The sequence below is a fragment of the Typha angustifolia genome, chromosome 7, assembly GCF_048772165.1.
Source record: "Typha angustifolia cultivar Huaian chromosome 7, ASM4877216v1, whole genome shotgun sequence".
NCBI classification, from domain to species: Eukaryota; Viridiplantae; Streptophyta; class Magnoliopsida; order Poales; family Typhaceae; genus Typha; species Typha angustifolia.
The window spans coordinates 16,465,402-16,485,491 of record NC_133245.1 but is presented as its reverse complement, the minus strand read 5'-3'; the positions used below and the strand labels follow the sequence as shown (position 1 = coordinate 16,485,491).

The 20,090-nt window shown below is 36.7% G+C and overlaps 3 protein-coding genes across 6 annotated transcripts; 1 reads left to right on the top strand and 2 right to left on the bottom strand.

The window, feature by feature from the left end:
• Positions 1–1,336: 1,336 nt before the first annotated feature.
• LOC140763267 (uncharacterized) lies at positions 1,337–2,729 on the bottom strand. Its single transcript, XM_073101377.1, has 2 exons — positions 2,046–2,729; positions 1,337–1,962 (listed from the first exon to the last, which is right to left on the bottom strand). The coding sequence occupies exons 1-2, from the start codon at positions 2,564–2,566 to the stop codon at positions 1,443–1,445; spliced, it is 1,041 nt and encodes a 346-aa protein (XP_072957478.1). The 5' UTR covers positions 2,567–2,729; the 3' UTR covers positions 1,337–1,442.
• Positions 2,730–4,647: 1,918 nt separating this feature from the next.
• On the bottom strand, positions 4,648–10,533 carry LOC140763706 (uncharacterized). 4 transcript variants are annotated; one of them, XR_012104876.1, is made up of 6 exons: positions 10,328–10,533; positions 9,882–9,972; positions 9,537–9,804; positions 8,570–8,735; positions 6,661–6,797; positions 4,648–6,101 (listed from the first exon to the last, which is right to left on the bottom strand). XR_012104876.1 is itself a non-coding variant. In XM_073102013.1 (5 exons), the coding sequence occupies exons 2-4, from the start codon at positions 9,963–9,965 to the stop codon at positions 8,587–8,589; spliced, it is 501 nt and encodes a 166-aa protein (XP_072958114.1). In that variant the 5' UTR covers positions 9,966–9,972; positions 10,328–10,533; the 3' UTR covers positions 5,795–6,101; positions 8,570–8,586. The 4 variants fall into 4 exon arrangements, 3 of the variants coding, with proteins under 3 accessions (XP_072958114.1, XP_072958113.1, XP_072958112.1); XM_073102013.1 differs by lacking the exon at positions 6,661–6,797 and having other exon boundaries at positions 5,795–6,101; XM_073102012.1 differs by lacking the exon at positions 4,648–6,101 and having other exon boundaries at positions 6,134–6,797.
• Positions 10,534–10,793: 260 nt separating this feature from the next.
• LOC140763610 (O-fucosyltransferase 29) lies at positions 10,794–19,906 on the top strand. The gene is made up of 9 exons (XM_073101881.1): positions 10,794–11,131; positions 11,322–11,409; positions 12,222–12,295; positions 13,391–13,479; positions 13,575–13,764; positions 16,329–16,510; positions 16,972–17,074; positions 17,542–17,870; positions 19,143–19,906. The coding sequence occupies exons 1-9, from the start codon at positions 10,874–10,876 to the stop codon at positions 19,396–19,398; spliced, it is 1,569 nt and encodes a 522-aa protein (XP_072957982.1). The 5' UTR covers positions 10,794–10,873; the 3' UTR covers positions 19,399–19,906.
• Positions 19,907–20,090: the final 184 nt, after the last annotated feature.

Genomic DNA, 20,090 nt, shown 5'->3' with positions numbered 1-20,090 from the left:
GGATATTTATTTTAGTTTTAGGTGTGTATAGTATGTTTTTTAAAATTTTAAATATAAGATTAGATGTGTTTAGAATTCGGAATATAATTCGTTGGTGCTTTTTGAATCCTCTAATAACTTTGATAAGTATGTGAGAAATTTGTATTTAAGCCAGTTGTTTATATTTAAAAGTCCATGAATCCAAAAACTTAATTATATAGAATTTTCTCCTTATAAAATTTGGCATATTTTTTGGATGATTTAGAATTTTTATAATAATTTTTTAAGTTTCAAAAATAAATTAAACATGTGAAGAAAAAACTCCTTTTATGTTCTTATTTTGTTTGTAGGAACTTGTTAGGATATGAGCTTGGTATTGCAGGCATTGATAGTTCTTTCGCCAAGATAATTGCAGTCTGTAGCAAAGAATTCCTTCAGATGTACTAAGTTTAAATAATACATAAAACATATGTAAGGTAAGTAGCGAAAGGGAGACCATCAAGCACTTAAAAAGACCCTAATACTACAATACATCTGATTGGATATAAAATCTATTAAATTTAATTATTAGTCTAAAAAATAATTATATTATCTATTTAAGTCATACCTACTTTTTGGACCTATCAACATGTGTCTGAGCTTGAAAGTGAATAAAAATATTATAATATAAAATATAAAAATTCTTGTAAGAATTATATAATACACTTAACTTTCAAGTGATCAAACTCTTGTGAAGTATCTTTTGAAAGGAGAATAATTAATGGGGGATCTTAGAGTTTCACTTGGGACACACACTACATGCTTATTGATATTACACTCTGTTGGTTTTCATTATCATATTAGTCGTAACGTATGATACGTGCATAGGTTTCATATAAGTAGAGGAGAAAAGGTTAGCAAAATGAGTGCAAGGAATTAATTAATGTGCATGAGAACAAATTAAGGCATTCCATAAGATACTGTTTTATATCAAGGTACCAATATGCAGGAAGCTTCCTCAGGTGAGTGAATAGTGGTAGTAATAATAACATTAATAAATATGCACTAAAGATTTCCGAACAGTCTCCATCTCACTCTTGCTCTGGGAATGGAGAAGATTCCATCTCCGTTGGCCTTATGCTTCCAACTCAACTCCTCCTAAAGCAAGCTGACAAGATCATCAGAAGCCATGCCTTTCTCCTTACGTTAGGAATCGCTGCTTAAGTTTTTGTTTATTATATTTCCTTAATCATAGATTAATTCAGACAATAACATTTAAAAGCATGCAACTGTACTGCTAAACTTTGTCACCTTTCTCTTTTTTAAACTTCATAGTTAGAAGCTAGATTAATAACCAAGAGATAGAGAAGAGGTTGCATCCATGAGTTGAGATTAACATGACTTTTATTACTAAAGAGAACTAATCGAAAGACACAACGAACAATCTCCTAAGACAGAAGCTAGAAATACTCAAAACTAATAACCTACTTATTCTGGTAGATCCCTCCGATGCTGTAATCGTCCTCGGTTTCATCAACCCAGCTGGAAAACCTCTGCTCGGTGCCACGGAAATCGCCGAGTTGCGGCAGGAGAGGAAAACTAGCTGGCGAGATGCCGCATCCGAGCCCGAGGGACATATGAGGTGCCGGCGGCGGCGGCGGCGCCACCGGAGATGATGATACGTGAGTCACTGACGACTCCGTGTTGCTATTATTAGTGTTATCATTATTATTGTTATCAGAAATATTGTTACTGCTGATGGATGTGAATATGACCTCTTTCTTTACTCCGGGGTTGGTGGTGGCAGTAACACTAGTGATGCTGTAAGGGTTGGTCTTAGAGGTATCATTTGTTGCAGTAGTAGTAGTAGTAGTAGTAATGGTAGCCTGCGAGTTGATCGGAGCCGTTGATAGGTCTTGAGACTTCCGACGACGACGATTGTGATCGGCCAGCCGTTTCCGGCAGCTCCTCTTTCCCTGATCAAACTCCGATAGCACATGAAACCTATGCGTATGTATGCAGATGTTATTAGGTTAAACTTTCGGATCAACTAGTTATCTAGCATGGTATTAGATATAAAACTCTACCTGCTGCATTGCTGGCAGAAGCGCTGCGATAGGCCAGCGGCGATGACAATCGAAGCCTTGGAGTGGAATTCACACACCTTATGGCGGCGGTGGTAGTGCTTCGCATTCGTCAAGTCGGCACCGCAGCCATCGACCTGGCACCGAGCTGTGCGCGTCCGGCGGCGAAACACACGTGGCGCCACGGCCAGCTCGTCCTCTGGCGACCTCGACGAGAAGTAGGTGCGGACACCGAGGTTCAGCCCGATCCTAGCTGGCGCATGCGGCGGCAATGCCATGCCGTACCTCTGGTGACACGAAGACGACGACGTCGACGACGGCGAGAAGAGCGGCGCTGCCGCCACCAAAGGCTGCGATTGCCCGAAGAAACCGCCCATGCCGCCGATACTCCCGAGGCCCTGTCCGACGTAATGATCGAACATCGTGCGATCGTGCTGACCGGTGTCGGCTCCGGAGTTATCCCCGAAGAGCATCATTGCCGCCGCCGTGGCTGCTGGGTTGCCCCATTCGTACTCCATCATCATCTTCACTTCCTTAATCCTTTGTCTATATATAGCTCCTACCAATACCGATGTCTCTACTCTCCACTGAAGAGTGAAGAATGAAGAGTGAAGAGCGAAGAGTGATATAAGTATAATTAAGAGAGCTAGTCGTCAAACCTCTTCTTTTTTTCACACTTAATGGACTTCCTAGAACGGTGTAACTGCTTATATAAGCGAAATTTTACCGACGTAATCGAACCCAAGTTCACAGTTAACGCACAACGACAAGGTTAAATTTGACTATCTAAATATTAAATATAATTACCCTTACCGCATGGTAAGTGGAAGGAGGGGGAGTATTGCCTCGATTACAAAGGGTTTGGTGAAATGGTAACTCGACGAGTGCTGTCGGATCACGTCGCGGAATAGTCGGCCCCGGCAATATGGACCGTCCGATCCGAAACTGGCGTACTGATGGAGGGTGTACACGTGGTCCCTCCCCATCGGATACTTCCGAAAAGCACTGCCCCCTGTGCGGCTCTGACACCCGGAAGCTTGTATGCACCTTCCTAGTTGGTGACGTCGTGGTCACGCCCTCGTTACGGCTCTGCAACTCTTAGCCCTTGACTTTTCCCAATATTACGGTTCCAACCAGTGTCAACAGAACAAGGTATAAGTATAATATCTATGGATGTAATAAGTTTCCGTAGTTATATTGCGGAAGGAGGGGTGAAAGTTTCATGGTATCTACGTACAAAACTACAACGTGTTATCAAGTGCCATTAATTTATTCTTCCGGACGCTCGCGAGAGTTAGTTGGCTGTCGGTTTACGTACAGCATCACAGCCTTTTCAGCATTTGACTACTTTCTTTTTTATTTTTGGAATAATTTATAAAAACCAGGGTATTATTTTCTACTCGTATTATGATAACTACTGGACGATATTTATTATTTAATCATTCTTTAATGATCGGTTATTATTAAATAAATTAAGTTAATTATTTATTATAAAAGGGGGACCAAAATTTAGAGCAGCATGAAAAATATTTAGATATTTTAACATTTTATTTTAGAAGTGAGGACACTCTTAAGTGCCAATAAATTATTCTTCTGGATTTTAATGCCTCAAAATTTTGCTATTAGTTTTCAGGTTAACTACACCTACAAAATAACCTTAATATCCTTAAGAAAGTTTGTAAAATAAGAGATATTTTAAGTTTTTACGTGTAAATAAATATTTTCTTTTTATTAACTATCCGGGTAAAAATCAATTCAGAGGACTCTCTGAGATGATAAAACCGAATGTAAATGTTAGAATGATAATTATCCATATGATATAATATAAATAGTTAATAATAAAAATAATATATTTTTGATAAATTTATTTTATATTATTTAAAAAGCTAAAGGCATCCTTTTCAACTCATAATATTCTGGATAATACAATATGTTACGCAACTATATCAACACTCATAATACTCTCATAGCACTAAGCTACACAATTCAAACTCTTAAGTAATACCGAGCCATTATTTCAAATTAAACGTAGTTGAGCTATTGCGTGCAGGTGAACAACACCATATATGCTATCCAAGCCTAACTGTATAACTTTTCGTCGAACCTACGGCCTTCTCGATCGCAAGATGAGTGGTGCCCTACAAAGCTGTTGTAATGCTGGGAGGCAGCATTTGACTACCTTACACGTCGCCCGATCTAATTGGCGAACTCGTAACTACACCTGAAGTTCCTGGAAGGATCTGGTGGTTCACTAACTACATCTATTAATAATTTCCCACCGGAACTTGTTCCAGTGGGATCTACTACACTGTCGGATGTGCAGAAAATAGGAGACTAATAATAAATTTTGCTTTCATTTGGTAGAGAAGATAATTATATTATCAACCTGAGGATCACTCTGTCCATCATTTCCTTTTCTTTTTTATTACGTTCAATTAACACGTCTCCAAGGAGAATTTATAAGCCCATGCCACACACAGTAATAACATTAATTAGCAATGGTTATGATACTCCATGAATATAAAACAAAATAGAGAGAAGGCGAGGATATAATGATAATTTATTATTATTTTGACCTACATTGCCAAAAGAGACGAAATAAATTAGATAGTTAGAGACATTAAAACATTGCAAAATAAATAAATAAATAAGAACATCTATGCGTAAGTAAAATTTTCTGTCCTTGAGTATATATACGACAAAAAGAAAGAAAAAGGAAAAAGTTGGCTTCCTCTTCCTTTCTCTCCCTTTCTTCCCACTTTTAGAGTGGAAATTTTTGTTGACCCATCACTATCCGACAATGAGGTGAGCCGAGTACAGAATCCAACACCCGATAGTGGCTATAGTAGAAAAATGAGATAAACGATTATAGAGACTTGCCCTAGCTTCTGTGTGACAACTATATACTATACACTCAATAATGGCCTCATTAAGTTGGTACATAGGGAGTTATTAAGAATAACCTTGTGTGCATATGCAAATTAAATACATGTTTAAGTGTATACATTCTTCTTTTGACAAAAAAACATTGAAACAAATAAAAAGCATCACATCGGAACGTAACTGTTTGGACTTATCAAGCCTAAGGGCAAACAAAAAACAACTTATCCTCCCTTACAACTAAATATAATGGTCGATTACCGCCTTCTCCCGCTACAGACTTGGCCAGTGAAAAACAATAGGGAGGTTATTATATGCTGGAGGTCTTCCACAGTTTTGAGCTTGTCAGTAAACGCTTGACAATTTCTTTCAAACCAAATATTAAGCATGAGGGCCACAATCCTAATGAGAGTCCACTTCTTTAGTCCATTGTTTTCATTCATTTTGTGTCAAAAAATTAATCTTTAGCACGTGTAGATACTGGTCATTCTAATAGCAAAAGTTTTTTCAATAAGCTTCTTCACATACTGACATCTCACAAAAAGATGGTTCACAGATTTTTCCTTTAACGCAGCCAGTCTTACCACTCTAGTTATAATAATAAACTGTAGTGACATGGTCAGTGTCACTAAAAATTTATCTATTTTTTAGTGTTTGGTTTCTATCTTAATTACATATTGACTCTCAGTTATAATATATTTAACTAAACCAAACATTAATCTATAATTATTCATTATCATTTTATTAATAAAATATATTATATGACAATATCAAATTATCATCATGATATATAGTTTATATAATACTATATAGATAATTATGTTTGATATTTTATTCTTAAAAAAATGTTTAAAAAGTTATTTTGTAAAGAGAATATCATTTTATATATTTATTAGTCTACAACAAAATATTATGCTTATTAGGCTCCTACACCTGTGGTAGAATTTTGTGTATAAATTATCTCGCGTAATATCTATGTAAGATTTGAGTAAAACATCAATAAATTAATGTTCATTTACAAAGTATATATATGGAAAACTTAATTCATGAATATTATCCTTTATGCAACAATCAAATGCGACCTATTTGTTTGCGTTTCGTAATCTCAGATATCAAGTATATTTACCTACGAAGAGGCCTGACATTGTTAGCTGAACTCCCAGGAGGCATCTGCAAAGCCTGCATTCGACAGTACTGGACTTCAGTCATCTGAGCATATGACTAAAAATTAGCTACACAAAAAGATGATACAAAAAACTAATGACTTGCACTGTCCATCTCCAGTCTATAACTAATTATGATGGTTAGATATGCAAATCCAAAAATCCAATACTAGAACCACAGGATACTAATTTTGCTATCTCATGCAAAATTATTATCACTCTATTACAATTTCCAAACTATTTACCAAAATTATTATTTTTTGACAAAAGCCAAGATATTGGGCGGTTTCATTTCGCAATATCCCATAATGGTATCCATACACAAGCTGTTTATATCATATACACAACATCAAATACCAAGTATCAGACATAGAACCGAAGGTGAAGAAATGTAACATCTAACACAAGGACACAAAAACATCAATGCAGAAGGAAAGCAACGAAACTAGTAGCCCAGATTATTAAACCACTTTTTCAACCAGCAAAATTTACATGTCAGCAACTTCGTAAATAATCTGAAAATTACAGTAAAGTGGTAGTAACTTTTGCTTTTGATCAAGTAGAAAACTTATGACCTTCCGATCAGATTGCAAAAAACACGAGCAATTTTGATTTTTTGTCTATACAGATGCCATAATCTCAGTTGAAATCAGAAGACTTTGGAATTATTTATCAGCCTCTCTGTGCCCCTGTCTGACCCCAAGGTCCCCAACTGCAAAATTTATGCTTTAGTAATCCACATACATCCTCTATACACCAGAAAACTTGAAAGACACTAGTTCAAGCAGCATTCAAATAATTGGTAATTAGTACTTGATGTTAACTTAGCAAGACCAACAGCTTAATTAGGCTGCCGGTTATGTTAACAGTATAGAGCTTCAACAACCAAACATGAGATTAACATATCTTAACATTGACAATAATTACATGCTGCAGCCCATAAACCATGGAGTACTTGAAGAAATCGAGAAAATGAAGGTGGACATCACTGATTTCTTCAAGCAGCCTTCGGACAAGCCTATGCACATCAGCCAAGCAGCTCGAAGGCAATAGCCAAGCCTTTGTGCACTTAAAAGAGCAGAAATTGGATTGAGTAGACATGCTCTAGCTAGAAGTTCGACCAGTTGCATCCAGGGACAAGAGATCCTGGCCAACTGACCCTCCAGCACTCAGGTCCATTGAGATTTTGCTGCAATTATATCACATGAATATATATATATATAGGTTGGAGTAAAATGGAATTTACCTCTGGTAAAACTTGCTTCCCAGTTTTAACATAAAATTTATAGTCCTCTTATTAGTCGATTCGAAAAAAAAGGACAGTCATAGCTTGGAAGGTTTTAACAGTGGAACAGCGCTTATTCTTGACGGACAAAAGATTTATTATAGGAAAAAAAAAGGATATCAAAATTCAGTAATTACTGGGTCGTTTGTCAAGCATCTGAACCAGTATCTGGAAACAAATGCAATTCCTAGATGACTATCTGGATTGATTCAATAGTTCAAATTTGGAGAATTCATTAATTCCAGGATGAATTATAACTATCATTACCCAATAAGTACAGTTGAAAAAAAATACCAATTTAACACCATTTAGGAAAACTAATGACTATGAACAACATGAATACACTAAAACAATAGTTTTTACTTTTTATGGCCCATGTGGCACTCCAATTCCATAGTCACATGAAGTTTTCTCTAAGTTCTAATTAGACATACTAGTTCGGTAGCCAGTTTTTCTCAAATATCACTTAGGTGGAAGAAGCCCCAGTCCACACAAGCATATATAGTGAAGCTTAGCGGACTCGTCTTTGGAGAATTCTAAATCAGCTAACAGACTATAGATCAATCACAAGAAGCTTTATACCATCATGGCAAACAGCTAATATACTTTAGCTTCAGGCCTGATGTACCTTTGTGGGATATCACTTATGCCACTGATAGATGCATATCCCCATACTCTATATAGTTTTCTTTGAGCATTTCTAGCAAAGCAGTTCTTTTTGCCAAAGAAAAGGAACAACCTAAGAGATCTGTATATTAAATAAAGTGCGAACAACTATGCATCTTTAATGCTCATCTCCTGTAAGGGGGGTGATATGGCAACATATCAGCTACCTACCTGATGATCATTTTCTGTTCTTTCTTTTTCGTTTCACACCATCCAGAGATGTTGCTGTATTAGTGTAGCAACCCAATTTTAGATGGAACAGACAGAAATAAAAAGACTAATTTTCATGGACCATGCTTATTGGTAAAAAAAATGACTAGGCTTTGATGTCCTATACCTAACTGTGCTTGAGATTTAAACATATTCATGCAAATAAATCTATGATATTTAATTAATAACAACAATTTGAAAGCTAGTACGCAATTAGATAAAAGAAACCGTTCATACAATCAACCAAAGGAACTTTGAAGGAAGTGAGATTACATATTGAACATAATTAGTCTGGTATACTGATAATTAAGTACATTAGTTACCTGTGCTTCCCTGAGATCTATTTAGGTTTGTCTGTTAGGGTGACCATAGACCTGATAATACTAGGACTGACTTTGTCAGCAAGGGCTCCTCTTTCTGAGATCAAGAATGATTTCTCCTTTACATAGCTCTGAAGCTTCTTCGTTTCATAGTCCAATCGCTCTTGATCTGCACCGCAAGAAAAGATAATAAATATAGCAGCCTGTTAACTATTTCTTGATCATTTGATCAGTTTAACATAGAGGAACTGAAGTAGATGGACAGTATTCTTTGGAAACCAGACAGTTTTGGCCAAATACAGGTAAAATTCTTGCACATTTGTGGTTACAGATGCTATAATGTTATAGGATAACCAGCACAATCACAGTAAATGGATGGGAACAAAAAGTTATTGTTAGGAGGGGACAATTAGAGTTCATAACCTCATATAAACAATTTTATATGAAAAAAATATGTTTAACCTAAAATACCATTAGTATTCCCTCTCCCCCTCCTCTGGGCAACACCGCTAAAGGACACTATAGAGGCCTTATGAAGTATGCCTGGATTTAGGGTTTAGCTTTAGTGCTTTACAATAGCCAACGTGCTTGTGCTCAGATCAAGTCCTATACAAATGAATGACCATGTGTGAAGCACCTCTACGGTATGAACACCTAGGCATACAGTGAGCTTAACATAACAAAGACTGACAACAAGCAGAGGGTTAGAATATAAGGTAATCCTTGAACTGTAAAATAATACTCCTACAACCCATAATATTACTTGCCTTTTCTGAAAATTTTCTGGATGTCTACCTTATGTGATAATATCTCTGCTCCCATAGTCAATCACAACAGAGGCTACTACACAGATTAAATATTAATTACTCTTAGTATGTCACATATCATGGTCAGAAGGGCCATCTTGAAATATTCAAATAGCACAAGATTGTCTAGAACTAATTCTTTCAACCATCAAGTTAGAAAGTACCTTTCTCTAAAATGGTGTGTGCAGCGTGAAATGGCATGCGAACAAATATATCGGATCCTGGAAACATCGTCCATGTATGTTCCTTTGAATCATGATTTCCACAGGTCGGACATATCTCCTTCACTAACTCCTTTGATTTGGTTCCCTCAATCTCTTTCATTATAACCTCAAAGGGCGATGGAACACTGCTTCTGGTTGTTCGAGCTTTCTTTCTGAGAGCTGTTAAGGCCTCCCGGTTACCATTCCGCAGTCTGTCATTTTCAACCAGCTGTTTACCAGAGCAAAAGTTATAATTAAAACTACAAAATTCAAAGACTAGCATAAACCGACTAAATTGACTTTAACCTGATGCCTTGCCAAAAGGAGTTCTTCAGCTTCAGTTTCAATCTCCATTAACGTTTGCTGGAGTTGCTTCATACCAGGGTCCATTGTAACACTGCACATATGTTTTATTAGATCTTTTCAGTCTCCATAAGGGATAACGATCATCTAATCATCGCTAAGTGTCGAGTACGAATTAAGAGTACAAAGATTGGAGGAAATCCATATCAAAATTTCTCTACAAGGAAGACAAGATCATGATGTATGCTGTTAATTTTAAAATTCGAAAAATGACAAAATAAGGTCATAGGAGGCCAAAGGGTCTTCTTCTCTTCTTAGAGGAACCATACCAAAAGCCACAAACCAAATCAAAAGGCATCTGAGAACAAGACACCGCAAAAGAAAAGGAAAAACAACCCGAGAGGCCAACAAAGCCGAGGGATACAACCACCACCGTATTGAGACATTACCAATCGGATCTACCGCCAGGATGAGACAACCACCCGTCAAGGACCACAATCACCGCCGGGAAAAGCCACCGCAAACTCTTCTCTTCTCCGTCGCTGCGGGATCCGACTAGTTGGAGACCCCAAGCCGTCAGTCCAAGAGGCAAAACCCTAAGAGAGAGAAGGGAGAAGAACTGGTCGGAGAAACCGAGCAGACCGGAGAGAGACGACTGGAGGGAGAAATAAATCTCACGCCCAATCATTTATATAGAAGCGGGTTAAAATACAACGTAACGGGTCGGGTCGGGTATGAGTTGAAGAACTGATTTAATAAACCTATTCGTGGACCATTTTAACTTTTAAGGCATTAAATAAGAGGATTAACTCACCATAAATAGCTATTATTAATTGGATGAGTGCAAAAAACAAAACAATAACAGAAAAACGAAACTAGCTATAAAAATCACATACACAGAGATGATCTCCTTTAATATTTCCAACAGGCAACGAACGGTTCCTTCGCCATTGCTTCCCAATGCTTTGTTAGGGTTTTGGTTTCGCGAAGATGAGATGTTGATGGGTCTGAGGACGGGAAGGAAGCTTGATCTCCTGAAGCCGAGGAGGATGGCATTGCCCCTTAGGCTCGGCGTTCTCGCGGCACCAAGAAAGCGGTTGCGGAGCACTTGGGTATGCCACAAGAAACCCTTGTCTCGAGCACTCGTGTGTGGCTCGATGCTGTTCGCGCTCGGACTCGTCTCGCTCTTCGCCGGCCAGATGGCCGCCGATCTCGAGTGGTCGCAGCTACGAGCAAGGTGGCGACCCAAGCGGGTATGAGTTTTAGAAGAAGTAGATTCAATTTTATTTAATATTTCGTAGCATGTAATGGGAATGAGAGATGGCTTTCTCGATATTATTTGTCAATCTTTTTATTGTGCCCTAATATTATTTTCAACTGTTCTTTTCTTGTTTATATCATTTACATCTCTGTATGCGATGAACTATATGGACCTCTTTGCAGGTTAAAAGTAATGAACCAGTTGACATTTGGAAATCAAAATATTCGGATCTTTACTATGGTTGCAGTGATCGAAGTGATCGTTTCAGATGTGAGTATCTAACTAGTTTGTTTTTGAACTTTTTCAGTCATACTGCATATCATCTTCTTTCACACAGGGCTTCTCTTAAAGACATTCATGTTCATTGGACCTGACGTTCATATAGTATGAAATTAGCTACGGTCACCTTGTATCTCGGAACTTTTAAATCGAAAGAAGAAGATTTTCGTTTTAGTTTGCTTGTTGCATAGGAATCTTTGCCTGGTAACTTTTTCCGACGTGCTTTAGATGTTTCATTGCCTATTTGATCAATATATATTGTCTAATTTTGGATTCTTTCTGCCAGTTTCTTGACCTCTCTTTTTCTTGTGGAGCATTTGGATGTTTTAAGAAATCATTAATATTTAATAGACTAGCGTTTCCAAAAGTTGCCTAAAGGTGCTGCGCCTGACTACTTGGCAATTTTAAATGGAAAATGCCCAGAAATAAAAGGTCTTCTGAAATGGAGAATGATGTGGGGAAACCGTATAACTATAATGAGGCAATACCAATAGAAATGACCACATCTTCTATCTTGACAGTTATACATAGAAATAGCTGTAAGCTTCATATTAATACTATGTCTCTGAAAGTAAGGAACAATGTATTTTAAAAATAAAATAGGTATTTCTTCCCAAATTTAAACATTTTTAGTATGCTTCACTAAACACGAGAAAATACAGGTATCTAGAATTATGGACAGCACTTCATGTTATATTATAGTCTCCAACATCAGTTTGTATGTCGCTATGTTATGTATTCTTAAGCATTTTAAGACATACTGTGCCATCTTGACTTCCAATGATTGTCATTTATTTCTTCAGCTACAGTGCATAAGGGGTCCAATGGTTATTTGCTGATCGCAACCAGTGGAGGACTGAACCAACAGAGGATAGGGGTAACTTCGATTCGTTTTTGTCTGCTTTGTTATGTCATCACCATTTAGGAGAAAAACTTGTGAAATTCTTTTGTAAAGAATTGAGGAATTAAGTTATGCAACTGTTAATCTGGATTAAAGCTGTATGATGTCTAGAGATTTGATAATACTTGCTAATGTTGGAGCACATCATGCTTTTTTTAGGTATAAACTTAATTAGATTTCAGTTGTACATCACATTGTTTTGGTGCTTTGTCCATAAAAGCCTTTGGAGTGATATAATTTTCAATATAGTTGAATTCTTGAATTGGACGTACTTAATAAACGTATTGTACTATTTGCATAAATTTCATAGATTTGTATTTTTGTTATTTTCAGTTCTATAAGTTTGTTTATTTTTTATTTTGTTCCTTTTTAATTTGGCTAGTAAATAACCAATTTCATGCTGTATTACAGGATATACCCACTGATATGGTATAATACTACTGGTGTTTTAGTATTCCTTTATATGTATTATGTAGCCTATTGTTTTTCTTCTTTTGGTGCTGATGTGCAATAGAAGTGCCCACTGTCTGTTATGGAACTATTATAAATTTGAAATACAGTAGGCCAAACTTTTGACACCACCTTTAGTAGTTTAGACAGTCAGGTCTAGAAGCCAACTATGCCTTGCTGAGAAAAATTATTATTTTATGTGGCATTTCTTTTGTTTTGTTTTTTTGTTTTTACTTTGGCAAAGAAAATGTCAACTAACAAGGGCATACTTAGCTCATTGTACTCATTAGACAGTAGAATTCATGAATCCTGTTATCAATTAAAATGTTTTTAAATCACTTTATTGTGGTCATTTTATTGTTTGCTTCATGTTTTGACCGAAATGGAGTATAAATATATCTAAAGTGCTGCATTTTTTACTTTAACACGGTTGATACAGTGGCATGCTGAATACCTAAGATTTGATTATCTTGCATTCTGCTGGTGATTTAGTGGTATAAAATAGATCGAAGCTCTATATTTTTTTGTTTTTTTCCCTCCTTTCCCTGATCTGTATTGTTCTAACACCGAGTTTGTTATCGAATATTTTCATTTGGTCTGATAATTGTTCTCAACATTCAGATTACAGATGCTGTTGTTGTTGCCTTGATTTTGAATGCCACACTGGTTATTCCTGAAATGGATCATCATTCATTTTGGAAGGATAATAGGTGAACTGAGATAGAGGACATTCAGTGAAATTTTGGTAGTCCCATTTATTTTAATTGAATATATTAAATTAGTAATTTTATTTGTATTGTCGCAGTGACTTTGCGGACATTTTCGACGTTGAGTGGTTCATTTCCTCCCTTTCAGAAGAGGTCTCTATTGTTAAGAGAGTTCCTGATAAAGTAATGAGATCAATGGAGAAACCACCATATACCATGAGGCCTCCGAGGAAATCCATGCCTGAATATTATCTTGACCAAGTACTACCAATACTCTTGCGAAGGCATGTAAGTAGGCCAACTAGCTAATCGATGCTATCAATGTAAATGTCTCATTTGATCAGTTAAATATGTTAACTACTCAATTCTGTTGTGTTATTACCATGATGGGCATATTTGTTACCTCACATGATTTTTTGGCAGCTTATAGACTTGTTACGTTGAGTTTAGATAGTCTTCCTATTCTTTTCTGCATGTTCAATAGATTTTAATTCTTAAGTATGGAATTTTCTTAGTTCATACGGTTAGGGGTGTAAATGAACTGAGCATGAGTGAGTCGGCTCTAGATTAAACTCGGCTCAAAATTAATTTTGAGCCTTATTTTGATGTTTAGGCTTGGCTTAGCTCAACTCGAGCTGAACTCAAATTGAGTCCGAGCTTGATTAGAGGAGGAGATGGAGACGGCGGCTTGCTGAAGGAGGAAGAGACGACGACTTGTCGATGGAGGAGGAGGAGGTCGACGAAGAAGAGACATTGGCGGTTTCTTGATGGAGGACAAGGAGGTGAAGGAGGAGGTAGATGAGAAGGCTGATGCCGAGGCCGGAAGAGTCAATCGTTGGTGGAGGATGTTACATTTGTTGGAGAAATTTTTATTAGATTTGGGGTTAGAATTAGATAGAGATAGGATAATGATAGCCATTAGATCAAAAATCTAATGGTTAAATATATTTGTATATAATATATATTAATATATATATATATAATATTTATAAATATTATATTTAAGCTGAGTCTATTGAGCCGGCTCTAGCTTAGGCTTAGTTGGAAATTCAAATCGAGTCTTAAAATAAGGCTCGGGCTCGGCTAAGCTTAAGCCAAACTGAGCCGAGGCCGAACTCGAGCTGCTCGTTTATTTTGACACCCCTATATATGATATCTTTCCTTCCATTTTTTCTAGTACTAATACATGTACTCTTTTAGTTTAGTATGGTCTTTTTTCTTGTCATATTGAATTTTTCTTTTGAATTAGTTTTATTAATTATTAGACTTTTAGAAAACTAAGAAAGTGCGATTTAAGTTATAAACCATATTGATGACTGTGCGGCTAGTCCTCTACTTTTAGTAATAGTAATTTTAGCCATAAAGGGCATATAAATGTCCAAAGATATTGCAAGTTGTGTATTTGCAGAATTGCATTGGCTGTCACCTTTTCATTAGGGATTGGCCATGTTATGTCTTGCATTGTACAAGCCAGCCACTACTGCAGTGTGCATCTAATATGTTCTGTCTCATATCAGAGTTAGGGATATGTGATCATAGATCCCTAAAGCTTTATATATCATCAAAGTTTGGTAAATGATAAAAGTAGGAATAGAGAGTTTTGCAAATTTCTTTCATGCTACATAGTTGAAGTTGTACATGTAATACTAGCATGTACCATGCTGGTGAGGTGCTGTCATGGTACAAATAAGCTGGCAATCCTGGCCTAACATAAGGCATGACAGGCTGCAGGCTGTGTTGGGGTGTCTGACAGTGAGGTATTTTACTGGCAGGCTGTTGTCACCCTCTGTGCCGGTGGCACTTAGTTTCTTGGTTGTAAGTGGTGTAGCTGCACTTTATATACTTGGGTATCTAATGTGATGTTAATACCACTTCTAGTAAGCCATTCATATGTCATACATGGATCATGATACAGTGAGGTATTATACCAGCAGGCTGTTGTCACCCTTTGTGCAGGTTGCACTTAGTTTCTTGGTTGTAAGTGGTGTCTCTGCACTTTCTAGACTTAAGATATCTAATGTGATATTAATACCACTTCTGATAAGCTATTCATATATCGCACATGGATCATGATATAGATGGAGGTAGTACAACTTGCACTAGTACATGGTGCTGTGCAATATCTAATGTGATGTTAATACCACTTCTGATAAGCTATTCATATATCGCACATGGATCATGATATAGATGGAGGTAGTACAACTTGCACTAGTACATGGTGCTGTGCAATATACAGGTTATGGCTTTTATGGATGGGTACAATTGAATGCGGTCACATATCTATTGGCTACTGAGATTCTTCCATTTGGAGCTAGGGTGAATCAGCCATGAGGAGGTCAGGTTTAACTCTGTTGTTAGAGTTGATTGATAAGCTGCTGTTCAGTGTGTGAGCATGTATGGCATATCCCGTGTAGGAACTGAATAACTTCAATCAGGAAAAGTGTAGCAATTTGTTACTTTAATTCCTACTTCAAATATTTTAAATCCTCTTTAAGGCTCTCCGAGGAGTTCCATGTGTAGCAGCTGATGCATTAGGAAATGGAGATTTATGTGAATCTTCACAAATACTGGAGTTGATTCTTCTCTCCTTACCTTTTTGGTGATGCTGACTTTTGTTTCAGACAGAAGAAATGTTAAGTAAAAGAGTGAACAAGGACTGCTGTCCTTTTAGGAGTTTGGAAACTATGCTACTGTAAATTGATGATGTAACCATTTCCTTGGAAAGGAACTTGTAAAATTTGACATTTGCTTAGTTAAGTGTTGAGTGAATGATTCAATTTTCATGAGGTGCAGTGTTTGTGGAACATGTTGTTGCAAATTTGTACACATATTTAAGGAGTTCATCATTGCAGGTTGTGCAGTTGACTAAGTTTGATTTCAGGCTTACAAACAGTCTTGATAAGGAGCTTCAAAAGTTAAGATGCCGAGTGAATTTTCATGCACTACGATTTACAAAAGCTATACAAGTTTTGGGTCAAAAATTGGTCCAGAGAATGAGAAACATGAGCGCACGATATATTGCTGTTCACTTGAGGTATATCTAGTATTTCCTTGAAAGGCAAAGTATAACAATTTTATTCCAGTTATAAACTGGTCAGATATGTATCAAGGGGGTCGGAGCTGACCCGATCCTGATGTTAACTAATCCAGTGCAACACCTTGGAGTCTGGACTTTTTCTCTTTTCCTTCTTTATGTATCATGTGTAATTGCTTAACTGTACCATTTAGTCCATCCTAAATTGAAAATATTAAGTGTAGTTGGTTGAATATGGGATTAAGGATAATTTGTCCTTTTCTTGTTCCACTCATATGATTCATCCTAAAGGATAATCACTTTCAGAGGAATGGTTGTTCAGGAGATACACATTCATTACTTATGCAAAACAATGCAAGTTTTTAGAACTTAAGCCTTTTGGTTGAACTTAAATACATTTTTTTTTGCTCTACTAGTAATTCAGCATAATTTTTATTGTGTTCTTAATATTCTTTCGACAGATTTGAACCAGACATGCTTGCATTTTCTGGTTGTTATTATGGTGGTGGTGACAAAGAACGTAATGAACTGGGGGATATCAGGAAGCGTTGGGCAACACTACCAGTAAGTTCTGTACAACCTTGGTTTTCTTGCTAGTCACACAACTGAAACTGTCTTTCACCTTTTGGCTTAAAATGCTGATGTCTTATTAAACAGCTCATTTGCCACAAGTGTTCTGTTAGTGGATATGTTACCCAAAATTTATTGTGCATATATTACAACAGATCAAACAAACTATCTTTTATGAGATTGTTCATCAAAGTTCTTAACTTCTTGAGAGAAGGTCTTTGCCTTTTCTTAAAACACTTGATACAGAATTTTCATTTCATTGAATAGCTTGAGTTCTTGATCCTTGGGCCTGTCATCGCTGTTGAGTCTCATTTTGTGTTTTTTAGGATGACAACAGTCTTAAATCCTGATATTTTGGATCGACTAAATAAAATTTGTTTGAGTCTCTTCTGCCAAGCTAAAGATGTTAATTGTGAAATTCATAAATTCTCTTATGTACATGTTATTTGGCCATCTGGCAGGATTTGAGTGCGGAAGGTGAGCGTAGTCGAGGGAAATGCCCATTGACTCCACGTGAAGTTGGTTTGATGCTAAGAGCCCTTGGTTTTCAAAACGATACATTTATATACGTTGCATCTGGAGAAATATATGGTGGAGAAAAGACCCTTCAGCCTCTGAAGGACTTCTTTCCAAACTTCTACACTAAGGACATGCTCGCCGGAAGCGATTTGAAGCCATTTCTTTCCTTTTCTTCTCGCCTTGCTGCAATTGACTACATTGTTTGCGAGGAGAGTGATGTCTTTGTCACAAATAATAATGGAAACATGGCAAAGATTCTAGCTGGCCACAGGTACATGCTTGATATACTAATCAGACCTACTTTTTTTTTCTATCAGCTTATTGTTCTCCGTGTTCTTGATACATAGCAACATGCTGATAATATGGTTCTCCTGAACAACTTATTACAATTGTGGCTAATTTTAAATTTGTAAGAGATGTTTTGGAAGTTGATTATTGGTTAGGTACCCTTGTACTTCAGTGGTTAACTTAGAATATGCTATGATTCATTTGGACATTCTTAAATTTCATTTAGACATTCTTAAACTCCCTAAATTGTCATTCAGCATACCTCTTGGGCATGCACTTCCATTTCTTGGGGCATCTGAGTTGCCATAGCATGTGAGCTATTGTAAGTCTAACTCGAAATAATCATGTATAGATAATATCCATCCTACTTATTCTTTATATGCCATCCTGCAATGTGTGCTGTTCAATCTTTTCTTACTGGCTTGTTTTTTAATATGGTTTTCCTAATGAATGTATATCAATCTCAGGTTTCATGAAGTTCTTCCAATCTCTTGTTTGGTTCTTTTTTTGGTCACATGATCTCTATCAGATCTATATTTGTAATATTATGAGCATATAGGCTCTCTCTCTCTTCTTCTCTTTATTTTCTTATTTTTTTATTTTTGCAATTATAGTTTGCAGACATCATTCTTATCTTGATATATGTATTATTCTGCTACCTTGAGTTTGTTAGGAAGGATCATATGTCATTTTGTCTTTTTTATGGCAGGGTTCTTTGACATGACTGTCTGTGAATGAGTTTTACCTACTCATTGTCTCCTCATTGTTGGTTATAACATTAGGACATCTAAACTATGAATATCTGATTACCTTAAACATTCTAGAAATTATTATGCAGATTCCAATTTTAATTTGGATAGCAATACAGACCAGAGCATGTTATATTCACTTACTAAGTGAATTGAGATCCTCTCATCTGGCTATTGTTGATATTCACTGGAGAGTGTTCAGTGAAGAATTCCAATCATCGACCCCTTTGTTTGTGGAAGTTACTGTTGTTGAACATGTTCTGCAGGTGGCTGAGTAACTGCCTTAATGTTTGGTCATTTTCACTGGATCTCTCCTGTAAATATACTGGGTGAGGATACCAGCTGATTATAAAAATTGTAAACCCTATGACTAATCTTCTTTTTTTCCTAAATAACTGAAATAAGAGGGCATAAGTGACTTGTTTTTTGTTCCTTTTCTGACCATTTCTCTAATATTCCAAGCTAGTTTTGCAAGTACATGTAAACTTTTCCACTGGAATCTGCAGGAGGTACATGGGTCATAAGAGAACCATTCGACCCAATGCGAAGAGGCTTAGCTCGTTATTCAAGGCACGAAATCAGATGGATTGGGAGACCTTTTCCAGAAAGGTGAAGTCACTTCAGAGAGACTTCATGGGGGAACCAGATGAGGTGAGACCAGGACGAGGAGAATTTCATGAATTTCCATCTTCTTGCATCTGCCAAAGACCAGCTCAGAACAAAACTGCTGCAGGACAGTCAACCATAAGACCAGAATCCTGAACTAGTAAAAAAGGGGAAGACGCAAGTTACCAAAATGACTGACAGGCAGATTTGAAGAACTTTGTACAGGAGATACTGAGAAAGAATTCTTGTCCGAGTAAGATGAAAGAATGCCTAAATTTGTCTTCAGTAACGATGACTGATACTGATTTGGCCTACTTAAATTGCTCACTGCCACAATTAGACCGAAGTTGGGACTTTTGGCAGATTCCAAGGCCTGCAAGTTTTACTACATTGTGGTAGTCATTTGCTGAGTTTGAGGCTTGTTTAAGTAGAACCACAGAATAGTAGTTGTGGATAGGAGATAAGTAATCGCCTTCATCTCCGATGACGTACCTGTAATCTACACTGATCTCTAAATTTAGTAGGTTAGATGATTAAGATCAAAAGTTATAACGAGTATGCCTGTAATTGTTTAACACAATTTGTATATTGCATACAGTTAATTCTTTCACTTCTGAGTTATTACTTATATTTTATTTTTAACCGACTTAGAAACAGATTAAAAAAGGATTCTGTAGTTCAAGGAAACTTTACACAAACGACTGATCTAATGGGTTTGGAGAGATCTAACATTAATCTTAAAACTCGTACCTGTTTTGTATTTTTCAGATAAAGGCTAATATCTCGTATTTTGTTTGGACTCAAATCTATTGTTTTGATTCTTGTTGGTTCTCTTTTGCTGCGGTTGT